Source organism: Fukomys damarensis, unplaced genomic scaffold, assembly GCF_012274545.1.
Source record: "Fukomys damarensis isolate Sample0158 unplaced genomic scaffold, DMR_v1.0_HiC HiC_scaffold_33, whole genome shotgun sequence".
Lineage (NCBI taxonomy): Eukaryota > Metazoa > Chordata > Mammalia > Rodentia > Bathyergidae > Fukomys > Fukomys damarensis.
In genome coordinates, this window is record NW_022900945.1 from 49,372,945 (window position 1) to 49,385,678 (window position 12,734).

At 44.2% G+C, this 12,734-nt stretch overlaps 1 protein-coding gene across 1 annotated transcript; it reads left to right on the forward strand.

The window, feature by feature from the left end:
• Positions 1-3,236: 3,236 nt before the first annotated feature.
• LOC104875818 (3 beta-hydroxysteroid dehydrogenase/Delta 5-->4-isomerase type 1) lies at positions 3,237-11,124 on the forward strand. The gene is made up of 4 exons (XM_033758267.1): positions 3,237-3,328; positions 3,677-3,875; positions 7,674-7,838; positions 10,041-11,124. The coding sequence occupies exons 2-4, from the start codon at positions 3,731-3,733 to the stop codon at positions 10,850-10,852; spliced, it is 1,122 nt and encodes a 373-aa protein (XP_033614158.1). The 5' UTR covers positions 3,237-3,328; positions 3,677-3,730; the 3' UTR covers positions 10,853-11,124.
• The last annotated feature ends 1,610 nt before the right edge of the window (positions 11,125-12,734 follow it).

A 12,734-nucleotide genomic window follows, 5' to 3' on the forward strand; every position in this document is an offset into this window, starting at 1 on the left:
GATCAGAACCCCTAAGACTCAGCCCAAGAAGGTAATCAAAGGAGAAGACATAGTCCCTGTAGAAGCTAAGAATGTTATCTGTCCCCTGCTATATCAACTTAGCCCTAGGCTCCTTATGAATTTTGGAGAGAATGGGGCTTGAAGACATATTAGACCTTATCAACCTGGATGGTCATATTGCTGAAGTAGGAGAACCTGGAGAGTAAGTCCTGATTGTAGGTTAGGCATTTGCAAAGTGGATATTCATCCCTCTCAAGGGAAAGGTCTGCCATTGCCCTCCCATTTGAGTCGGGATACCGGGGTTTATATCCTTATGGCTTGAGATACTGTTTACTCCAATGTCCTATGTGTCCACATGTGGGGAAAAGGTAGAAGGTGAGACCCACTCTCAATTGTTCTATGTAGACAAAGTATCCCATTGGCAGGAAGGGCTTGGACTATGGCAGCAGCCTTATGTTGGATCTTTGTCTTTCTTGGCCTCTAGCATAAATTTCCTGATACTGAAGCCCTCCTCTCAACTACTGAAAACCTTGATGGCAATATCTAAAAGTTTGGGGTAGGAAGCTTTGGTTGTTTGCTCTAACTTTTTAGCTTTTGACTAATGTCAAAATCTCTATTCCAAAGTGAGTGGTTATGGCTAGACAGAGTCACGTTCTTTTGCCATAAAATTCAGTTAATGTCCCAGATAGGTCATGTTGCATTGACAACTTGTCCGGGCCAGGACCCTAGTGTTTACACTTTATAGGCTTACTAATCTTACTGGTTCCCATTGAGTAGGTCAAATTAATAATTCTCAAAGATTGTGTTTATGCCCCTCTATTTTGTAGTGCAATTTTGGGAAACCGTTCCCTAGTCCTATACAGTGTTCATGGTTATAATACCAGCAGATAAGAGAGTCAAGGACTTCATATGAAGCCTGTTGAACTTGTAAACTTTTATTTTTATTCTATCTACCCTTGTCTTTTGAATTTTATCTTCCATCAGGACTTTCTTTAACACATTTTGGTTTTACAGTCCTTTTCAGAAAAATGTTCCCAAACTAGACATAGTATCCCTACTCATCAAACCTTTAGGCTAAGATGACAGCTTCTTTACAGAAAGAACACCTCAATATTCAACCTTTCAATATTCATAGTATTTTTCACCTTTACATTTTTATGTTGCAGTTCCAGAAAATGATCTCCTTTTCCCTGAGACTATTTTATCCCCTCTTGTGAAGAAGGCTTTGATTCCCCAGCAAGAGTTTAAGTGAAGAGATAGAGGCCCTTTTGTCAAACTTTATCTTTATTCTTCCGCCTGACTTTTGCCCAAGACATTTCCCTGGAAAATGCAGGAAAGATATTCTTATAAGCAGGGACCCTCTTTTCTCTTAGGACTAGAACTATGGAAAAACTTCCTGGGTTCTTCAGACCTTTGGAACATCTAACAGGTTTCATCTGATCCTTAGTAGCTGCTTGTCATGTGGGAGGCAGTTGCAGGATAAAGGGACATCTTTTTTGGACAGATGCTAATTGAACCAAAGACAGTAACAAATTAGCTTCTGTGCTGAATTGCATGATTAAAACTTGAGCAATGACAAAAGCTCATTTCTGGGATCTTTCCTCGCATGTGAGTAGTAGCCAATGACCTAGTTCCATTATCAGGCAAAAAAAATGGAAACCTGGTACATTTAAGGGACATCTATGTGGAGCACAGTCCTGTGGACAATTCAGGAGTGTGTTCAAGTAAGACATGATGCCCATTAGAAAAAATACAACAAAACATCAACAACAAGACAATGTGCTGGCTTCAAGTGACTGGAATTGAAAAGGTGATGTCTCCGCATGCTCACTTTAGGTGGCCACATGACCCACAAAGTGAGTTGGCACGAAGGTACTGCTGCAAGATGGAGGATGGTGCTGAATCTAGGTGTGGTCTTCTCCCACTCCTTCTGGCTCATAATGCTAGTGAGAACTGTTTTTGTCTGCTACCCAAAAGATGGCTACATGGCAGATTTCCTGGTGGGCAGACCCAAAATTTTCGAGAACATGAGACTGTTGGTTGTCCTAGGTGCTGCAAACAGGTCTGCACCAGACTAGACATTGACTCTACTGGGCAGTGCTTATCTGGTAGAAGAGGAAAATTCACAGAGAGCTAAAAATGAATCACAACAAAAGCTAACACCCAGAATTAAACAGGCATATGTCATTTCTATGGACCAAGCAAAACACTGTAGAATAAATATAATGTCCAGCATTTGGCAGAGAGATACCCTGCACCAAAGTAGAGGTTTCTGGAAAAGAAAAATGAGCCATTGAAACATTGATTGTCTTCGGAGATGGGCTGATGAAGACGTGAAGGACAGTTAAACATATGTTGAGCAATGTGTGTCTGAACTCAGCATGAGGAAGTCTGAAGGAATGTTGTTGTTCTGAAGGAAAGATCAGTAGAGAGGGATGGGGATTTCACTGTGCAAATATATTCACATCACTGCAAGTTCTTTTATACTTCACTCCCTACCTGATGTGGTAGTCTCACAATGCATTAGACAAACACCGAAGCTAAAGTCACTCCAAAAGTTGAAAAGTTAGGATGTTAATGTATTACAGGAGGAGGACAAAGAGGAAGGGAGAAGGAAGAAGAGGGGGAGCACCTGGGGACAAAGAAAGAAGTAAGCGTGTTGTAAATTTATGGAAAACTAATACTATATTTAAAACTCCTGAAAAGCTCAAAGCAAAAGACAATGCTGTCTCTTACCTTAATAATTCCAGATGAATGAGGGGGCTAACTGTTTTCTCAAGGTCCTGCTTTTAGAATGTGACTCTGCAGACTGAAGAGGTTTTACTACGGAAGACACCTTCATATACAATGATCCACCGATCATAGTAATCACGACTGAATGGTAGTTGAGTAATGTGGTAGAGTCTTTAGAGGTTTCTATTCCTTGGCTATGAAGGACTTCTGCTTAGAAGGCAGGATTTGGCTTTCTATGTGATCTACATTCCAGGGATCTTCATTCCAGGGTGGTCCTGCCCCATATCCTCAAGAAAGGAATGCAGAGGAATCTAAATACGCAGGTCTTATTGGATTCTGACTCAGTCTGTTATCATGGTTGCCCTCATATGCAATCTTATCTTGCATATTTGTTCATGCCTTGGTTATGTATATACAGGGACTCCATAAAAGCTTAAAGGACAAGGCTCTGAGAGCTTCTGGCAAGCTGAACGCCTGGACATTCCCACTGAGTGCCGAAGACAGCAAGAGCACTGAAGCTTGCTGCCACTTCTTCCACATTCGGCATCTTTCTATTTGTATCCTTTGCAACCTCCTTTATAAACCAACATAGTAGGTAAGTGAATATTTCTATGGGTTCTGTGATTTCATTCAGTTTAATTGAACCAAATGAGGTATTCCGGGAATCCAGATTTACAGCTGTCTTTTCAGGAGAACAGCTAAAATAACTTGGGTTTACAATTGATATTTAAAGTGATTTGGAGGTTTCAGGGACTAAGCCCTTCAACCATGGCATCTGATAGTGTTAGATGCTGATCCTGCACACACTGTGGTCACAGAGGTGAACCAAGTCCGTGTGTGAGAGTAGAGGAGACAAACTGAGTAAATTTCCCCCCTCTGTCATTGCAAGCAGTTTGTCTGCCCTATACCTATTGGATTTTTCTTTTCCTCTAACCCTTTGCAGAGTCACAAAGTCACCACGCCAGCTCCTCAGTCTGCTCTGCTTTTTGCTTTGGCAATGGCTGGGTGGAGCTGCCTGGTGACAGGAGCAGGAGGCTTCCTTGGCCAGAGGATCATCCACTTGTTGGTGCAGGAGAAGGAGCTGCATGAGGTCAGGGCCCTGGACAAGGCCTTCAGACCCGAAACCAGGGAGGAATTCTCTAGTAAGTGAATTGGACATTTGATGGTAGGGCTCCATTTTAAAGCCAAAGCAAGTGTGGGAGGAGCTGCTTTCTGAAACAAGTAAAGGAAACTTGGAGACATAGGCACCTCCCATGTCCACACTCATCAGGAAAAAATCCAGGATGCACAGCATATACAGTCTTGTATAGCTGTTGGAACACTGGTTTTTGGCCCTGTTACTGGAGGGTTCTTCTCGACGTCCTCCAACATACAGGTTCCTCGAGTCCCAAATTAAGAACTGAGCAGGGCACACAGAAGCGGAAAGAAAGACAGAGACTTATGAAAGGAAAGTAATGCCCCAGAGTAGAAGTAGGACAATGAGAAAACTCAAGAACAGATTTGACCCACAACAGCCCTCTCAGCTTTAGGTTTTAAGATATTTACTGGAAACTTGCGGCCTGGAGGCATATTTACTGGAAACTTGACACCTAAGGGGGAACTCTATCCAATTATTTGAAATGGTTCTTGCGTTTATATGGAATTGGACAAAATTACAATGGCTGCCAGAACCCATTGTGGGGTCAAAACTGCAATGCTAATGATATCATAATAACCATGGGCTTACCCTTGGTTGCTCAGAAGTAGTTAGGGCAAATGCTCCTCGGGCTTAAGCCAAAGGGTCTACAAAGGGCATGGCCATATTTTGTAGCCTCATATCAAGATGCTAAGAAAATATGGTGAGGATAGGAACATATTTCTCAGACTTCTCCCAAGATACTAAAAATATGGTGAGACAGCATGCTTCCTTTGATCTTCAACAGCCAGAGGCATCCTGTCGTTTGTGAATCTAACACCAGATATCTCCCACACTGTATATCTTCTGGCTAAGCCAGGACCCACAACTACTCAGGGTAGCCATAAGCAGTCAGTGGGTCCCCGGGCCTCTCTACTTCCCAACTAGAAAGCACACATTACCGCTACCCTTCAACTGCAGCTCCTTAATGTGCTCAAGTTCCTGAACTTGGCAAATCTCATGCAACATCTGCCAAGGACTATTAAGCCAGGGGCCTCAGCGATCAGTCCTTGACTCTCTGGGTTGCCCTGGGTGTCACTGTTTGTTTTCTTTTGGGGTACAAATAGCATTTTAGGTGAAGGTACAATGAAAGTAACTGCAAGTAAAGCTGCTCTGTGTAGTATGAAGCAGGGTGGGGAGACAGAGACAGACAGACACAGACACAGAGACAGAGGCAGAGAATACATTCAGTACCCATACAAAGTCACCGTAGTACAGAGAGGTGAGAAGCAGTATGACCAACATTGCCCCCCACCCCAGAATCCGCCTATATTCTTCTTACTGTGCCTTTTGGCTCTTCCCACAAAGAGAGTGAAGAGGAGTTGCTGGAATTATCCTTTGTTGTTTTTGCAAATTGCTGCCCCTGCTGCAAATAAAATGGATGGATAGATATTGCACTTTCCCAGCTGCTTTACCCCAGATCTTAAAAATAGCCCTGTGTTGAAAGTAGGAAAGAGGGCACACCCCTCTGGACAAGAAATGAGAGGAAGCTAAACCCAGCTCTCCTGACTGCGTCAATGATCTGTCCAACAAACAAATATTAAAATGTGAACAGACACTTCGTAAGCCTGTATATCTCTGCAATATTTACAATTTAACTCTTGGTGGTAGGAAAGCAGTGCTCTTCCTGGAGGAAGAGCTCCCCAAGGTGACAGTTCAGGGGGAGTGAGCAATGGGGAGGGGCCTGCAGAAAGGCAAGACTGGAGCATCCTTACAGTGTTCTATCTGTGCTAGCAATGATACAATGTCTGCATTGTCAACTACTTACCATCAGAAGACAAGCCCAGGAGACACGAAACATTGCTAAACTCCGATTTGTCAGAAGAAGACAGGCACGCGGAGGTTAATTAACTTGCCCAATTTACAACACATAGAACAAGGTCAAGAAGATCTGGGGTCCAGGATGCCAAGCAGTGGTATCTGTAAGCTTAATGATGAACCTGCCAAGCAGCTTGACTTTGGGCTTTCCTGCAACTCACCTAAACAAATAGAAGTGACTGCATACTCTGTGCAAAGCACTGGCCAGAACCACATGACTTGGAAAGGAAGAAACAGTGACTCAGCCATGAAGAACCCATGGTGCCCTCTGCTGGACTGTCAAGGTCTGTGAGCACTGATGGGGTGAGAGCCCATTTCTCTCTGGGTCTGGGCTCCTCCTACCTCTCTTAGTCACTCCTGCGAGTCAAGCTCTCTGATGTCAGCAATAGAGACAGTAGGAAAGCAGCAGGGGCAGAGAAGGGACATAACAAAGGAAGATGCCATGCTGAGGCGGACGGCCACCTCCCTACTGCAGCCCTTACCCACCATCTTGCACTGTACGACCTTCTTTCCGGACAAAGGCAAGGGCTGGAAGAACACATAATTCAGCACAGGATTCCAGGGCATGGTTCTTCTTGCGGCACAGGAAAGGCTTTCTCCAGCCCTGCATTTTCCCTCTGGTTGTCTCTCTCCCTCTTCTTAGCCTTCATTGCAACTATTAGTTAGTTCCTGTGTATTTACTCAGCCTTAGAAAAGTTACTTCCAATTACTTAGTCCTGCTCTTAGAATGCAGGGCAAACACAGCAAGCCATGGAGGCAGGGGGCAGTTCAGCACTCATTAACAGTGGTTCCTAAACACCTCTGAGCCTCAGTTTCCTGCCCTGCACAGAAAAAACAGAATCAGAAATCCTGAACCTGGGATTTAGCCCAGTGGTTCCCATGCCTGTCTTGTATGCGCAAGATCCTGAGTTCTAGCCCCATACAAAAAAAAAAAAAAAAAAAAAAAAAAATTCCTGTCTGCTGAGGTCTTTAGGAAAGGAAGTGAGTGAACTGTGAATTTGTCTGCACAAAGAAGTGTGGAGTGTTGGAGTCTGAGTGTGGCACGGTGGATTTTCAGGGCTAATTTGAGTTGGCCTTGTCAGTGGCAGTATCATTCTATCATTCCTTACATCTCACTTAAACTATGGATACATCCTGTTGTCAGCAGTGTCAACTGCTGGACACTGATGTCTGCTCCTGATAATATCTGACACATAATCAGACATTTTCAATTAAGTCCATCAGAAGAGCCCATCCTGAATTCTGCTACTAGCTCCACTGGCCTTCTAGTCACCACAACAGGAAACATTAGTTCAGAGTTTAACTGATTTCCTAGACCCAGACCCAGTAAGTAACCAGACCTTTCATGATAAGACCTAATACTCATCACTTCTGGGTCTCCTCTCCTCTGCTCCTACTGCTGGGCCCCGTTTACCTGCATCAGAACTCTGGCAGAGGCATTCCAATTAGTGCATTGCTGTCCTGCTTTCTCTTACATCACCACAACAGTACATTTGACATCCTGAAGTCCAGGTGAGTGTCCTAGTCACAGGCCTGCCCCTCTTCCTCTTGCAGTTCCAAATCGCTATATAATTCTTCACTGCCTATGCAGTTAAATTCGAACTTCTCATCTTTATCCAACTCTCCAGCTTTCCCACTCTCCTTGATGCATCTGTTAAAACTTATCAGCACTCGATAACAATTATTTTTATTCCAGAGACTCAGAACTTACTGTTCAGAGACATGTTCTGCATCACGCTGGGTACAAACAGTTGCTTGTTCTTTGCCAATAAATGCTACACACTGTGATTTTTGTGCCTTCACTACCTTGCTCCCTCCATGGAATGTGTTTCATCCTAGACAACCCCCTGCTATGACTATCCTTGAAAACCCACATACTGTCACCTTATCAGTAGATTTCCCAGACCCTGCAGAAAGCTTCCAAATGAACTCTTTTGTGTTTCCACAGAGCTGCAGACAAAGACCAAGGTGACACTGCTTGAAGGAGACATTCGGGATGCTCAGTGCCTGAGGACAGCCTGCCAGGGCATCTCAGTTGTCATCCATGCCGCTTCTGTGATCGATGTATCCGGTGCGGTCCCTAGAGAGACTATGGTAGACATCAACCTGAGAGGTAGAGCAGCCTGTGGGTGACGTGCAGCAGGTGGGAAACGGGAACGGCAGAAGACATGGGGGGGGGACAGGAGTCCCACTGGGGAACACCGGCTGGGCCCTGGCCCATCAGCCTTTGCTCAGCACTCTCCGCCGGCAGAGCTCAGCGCTGTTACTCTCTGACCTTTTAGGTAAGGAAACTGGGGCTCAGAAAAGCAAGGAAGTTGGCCAAGGCCCCACAGGTAGTTAAGAGAAAAGCAAGAATTTAAAAGCACTCAGGTTGGGTCCCCAAACCAAGAATAGTCTTCCTTCAGTTACTCCATTACAGGGTCAACTCTCCTCTGCGTTTACACTCTTGATGTCCATCCTCCCAAGGTCTCCTCTGAGTGAAACCAAACCCAAACTCAGCTGATACCTCTTCAGCTATATATTTAGATTTTTGCATGAAGGCTGATAAGAATCTCGAGGGCCTCCTGCCCACTTGAAAGAAGGCCTCCTCTCCAGAGAACTAGCACAGCTGGTCCACAGAAGTCTGGTACAGCATGAGCCTTTCCACAGTATTTCCTATGGCAGAATCCTACCCCACTATCTATAGAATTGCCCCTTCAGTGCAGTACTGTGTCTGAACCATGAGTAGGTTATGGTCAAATGCCTAAAGAAAGCCTTCCTTAGATTCTCATTTCTAAATGCTTGGTGACCTCTTTTGAATTGCAGATTTCCAACAGGCTTTAAATTGAAACACATTAGCTCAAGGAAGGTTGCCAGCCCCACTATCTCTCTGACCCTGGAGGGCCAATCTTTCCATCAACACCATCCCTCTGGCCCTGGTCCTTCTGTCAGGACCATCTTGATTCCAAATTCACAAAGTCTCTGACTCCCTTGCAAAGCAAACCAATTACCTTTCATTTTCCAATATCATGTTGAAAAGACATTTTCTCCTCTCTACCCCACCAAATCCTTAGGTACCCACACTATAGGAGGCTGCCGTAAGTAAACAGATTTTTATTTCAGCCTGTGTCTCATGAGACCTGCCCCCTTCACGTCCTAACAGGGGATGAGAAATGATAAGAGCAGAGTTGCAGGTATTCGTTTTCTAAAGCATTTCAGAGGTTACCAAATGCTTCACAATGACACTTTAGTTCCTCTCTTTCTTTTAACTAAACTCATACAGTTTTGCACTATAGGTCTCATTTTTTTTTTCAAAGTATACAGTCAATATCAAGAAAATCAAATGAACAAATACTTTAATGAAGCAAGGGAAGAAGGAAGAAAGGAAGGAAGGAAGAGACTGAGGAAGGGAGGGAGGGAGGGAGGTCATTCCTTGCTCCCTTCTTCAAGTGAATTGCTAAGTCACCTGCAAGAACAACAGGACTCGCTGCAGAATGTTTTGTAATTTCCCTCCATTGTACACAGTCCCACTCATTGTGCACTGTTGCTTTCCGTTCTCCACAAGGCTCAACAAAGAAAATGACAAAGCTAGATCACAGAATGCTGAGTGAAGTGAATCTTTATCACCACTACTGTTCATAATGTGGATAAACAAAGTGATAGAACTAGTGGTGATCTTCACGGGGAACATCCGCCCCCATACAATAGCTATTAGCTCACACGCAGATTGTTTCTGTAAAAATGTTTTATTGATCCTCAAAACAATATGCATATATAACGTTTTCTAATTATGATTGTACATTGCTGATGAACATGAGCATAAATGATATGAATTCTAAATTGGCTGCTTTTCCCCCTGAATTTTAGAACAAAATGACCCATAAAAATGAAATAATGCTGATGACCCTCAGTAATTTTTTTTTTGTGTTTATTTTTGGCTATTTAATTTCTTCTTTATATTTATACTGGGGATCCAAACCTGGGGCTAGGGAAAGCTAGGTACAGGCTCCAAAACTGAATTGTATCTCAAGATACATGGTAATTATAGGTCTATCTGCACTGGTAAAATACACAGCAGCATCCCTATGCCCTTTACAAAATTCAAAATACACACACACACACACACACACACAGCACAGATAGAACACAACAGCCTGGAAATACTGCCTCGCCAAACTGTAAATATTAGCTTCTTTTCTCTTTGCATTTTCACCTAACAGTAGTCTGACAGATATACAATAATTGCCAAGGGGAGGAGGTCAGTATCACATGAACCTGAGCCAGAACGGGCCCTTTGGGTTGTTCCTGATGCTGACCCTGTGTTCCTGACTTGCAGGTACCCAGCTCCTGTTGGAGGCCTGTGTGCAAGCCAGCGTGCCATTCTTCATCTACACCAGCTCAATTGAGGTAGCTGGGCCCAACTCCTACAAGGAGATCGTCCAGAATGCCCATGAGGATGAGCAACATGAAAGCACATGGTCTGCGCCATACCCAAGCAGCAAAAAGCTGGCCGAGAAGGCTGTGCTGAAAGCTAATGGGTGCACGCTGAGAAACGGTGGCACCTTGTACACGTGTGCCTTGAGGCCCTCCTACATCTACGGGGAAGGAAGCCCCTTCTTATCTTCTGTGATGGGAAGGGCCCTCAAAAACGATGGGATCCTGAAGAGTACAGGCAAATTCTCTATAGCCAGCCAGGTCTATGTTAGGAATGTGGCCTGGGCCCACATTTTGGCCTCCAGAGCCCTGAGGGATCCCAACAAGGCCCCAAACATCCAAGGACAGTTCTATTATGTCTCAGATGACACACCTCACCAAAGTTATGGTAACCTTCATTACAACCTGAGCAAAGAATATGGCCTTCGCCTTGATTCTAGCCCAGGCATCCCTTTGTCTGTAATGTACTGGCTTGCTTTCCTGCTGGAAATGGTGAGCTTACTGCTGAGTCCAATTTACAGTTACCATCCCCCCTTTAACCGCCACTTAGTGACACTGTCAAATAGTGTGTTCACTGTCACCTATGAGAAAGCTCTACGAGATCTGGAGTATGAGCCCCTGTTCAGCTGGGAGGAAGCCAAGCGGAAGACTGGGGAGTGGATAGGTTCCCTAGTGCAGCAGCACAAGGGGGCTCTCAAGACAAAGACTCAGTGATGTGACCATAGCAGGGACATGGTCCAGGCTGATGTCTGGAGCTATTTATCCACTTCCTCCATCTGGCTTCCTCCTGAGAGGGACAGAGTCACAAGCCCAGGTTCCAATAGCCTCCCTCTCACACAATGGAAACCTACTATCTTTCTTAGGCCACCAGGTGCTTGTGGTTCAATCTGCCATTGTCAGTGCTAAAATTATTCTTTTCTTTGGAAATCTTACACTGCTTCACAAAGCACAATGAAAGAGGCAATACAGGAAATAAAGCTTTGAATGCATAAGTTGGAGTATGTGAGGTTTGTTAACCCTCATTTTCCACCTTTGCTTTCATTTCCAGGAATCAGCAGTTCAGAACGGAACATGGGGTTTTGTGGGCAGTGATGGCAGGGTTGGGAGAGCACCTGAGATTCCCTATCACCTGCTAGTTTCTGACATGTTCCAGATGATGGCAGCACTCCTATCCCCATGCTATAGATGAGAAAATTTGTTCTTGGGCTCACTAACTTGTACGTGGTGAGAATAGATATCCATGGAGAGTGATTTACAATTTCCCACTTCCACTGACTTTTTCAGGCTTTCAGAGGGGCAACAAAGCCTTTGTCATTTCTCCCTGAGGAGCCCCCCACCATCAACTTTGGGGTATATTCTCCTTGTCCAACACTAATCAGAAGTCTCTAGAACTAGCAGAGTCCTTGAGGGAAGGCCAATATTCTTCAAGCCTTGATGGTTCTAGAATGCACCTACAAATGTTGGCGATTTTGGTCATTTATATCTTCATATCTCAATCTTTCCATTCATACAGTTCCATGCATTCTTGGGAGGTAATAGGAAGAGGTCAAAACTTCCACTACAAATTTATCTCCTAATTAACCAGAAATGTTCAAATTTACTTTCCCTGCCTCTCAAGTTAACGGCTTGTCCTTCCTCATTTCACCTCTCTTCTGTCATGTGTTTTAGCTTCTCTTCCTTTATCCATTTCTTTTCATTTTCTTTTCTTTCTCTCCATCTTTCCCTCATACTTGTCAATATCCCTGAAGATAAGAGATCAAACAAGAGATTCTGCGGCCTTAAATAAGGTCATTGTAACTAACTAAACAAAGAACCAACAGTCAAACAAGACCTGTTAGATCCCCAGGGATAGTGTCAAATAGAAGCGGGTAAGGAACCAGATGTGGAGATGCAGTTTCCACAGAGGAAGCTTCACATTCTGCACCTTGATATTGCCTCCTCTGTCTTCCATATCACAAACATCACAACAGTCTCACCCAAGATGTCTTCCTTCTTAAATTCAATAAAATTAATTAGAAGCCTTTGATTTGAATTGAGGTCCTGGATTAGGCCCAACAGACCAACTTACAGGATGTCTCTCCTGCTGAAATTCAACACCTCAGTCACAAATCAAAGTGTTTATTTAACATCAAAGATAGAGTATTAGGAGAGAGAACCAATGTCGACATTCTGAAGCAAGTCAGCTATAAACAGCATGACAAGGAAGTCCCTTCTGCCATAAGCTTTAAAAGGAAAGTGTCGCGAGCCGGCGACGCAGAGCACTGTCCAGCAGTGCCTCAAACCTGAAAGAGCAGCAGGGTGGAGATGGGGCAGAGAGAAAGGAAGGGACGCCAAGACAAGAGTCTGATCAAGGTGGCGTTTATTGCCGGCAAGCACCGGCCTTTTAAAGCAAAAAACCACAAACTATTATGGGATGGGTTTACCATAGTAACTGAAAGGTCACACAGGAAAAGAGCAAGCAGGTTCACCAAAACAACCCACCGTGGGTAGTAGTAACCCGGACAACCACACATCTAAAGGTCAGAGACAAGAAACTGTAACTTTCAGGAATTCCACAAAGGAAACACTCTACCTGCTAAACTGGAGAAACTTAACA

What these genes read in the sequence shown, in the direction of transcription:
- LOC104875818 (XM_033758267.1), top strand. Translation starts at nt 3,731, where the DNA reads ATGGCTGGGTGGAGCTGCCTGGTGACAGGAGCAGGAGGCTTCCTTGGC. An exon ending in AACCAGGGAGGAATTCTCTA is followed by an intron (nt 3,876 to 7,673) that starts GTAAGTGAATTG and finishes GTGTTTCCACAG; the next exon opens with AGCTGCAGACAAAGACCAAG. An exon ending in GGTAGACATCAACCTGAGAG is followed by an intron (nt 7,839 to 10,040) that starts GTAGAGCAGCCT and finishes CCTGACTTGCAG; the next exon opens with GTACCCAGCTCCTGTTGGAG.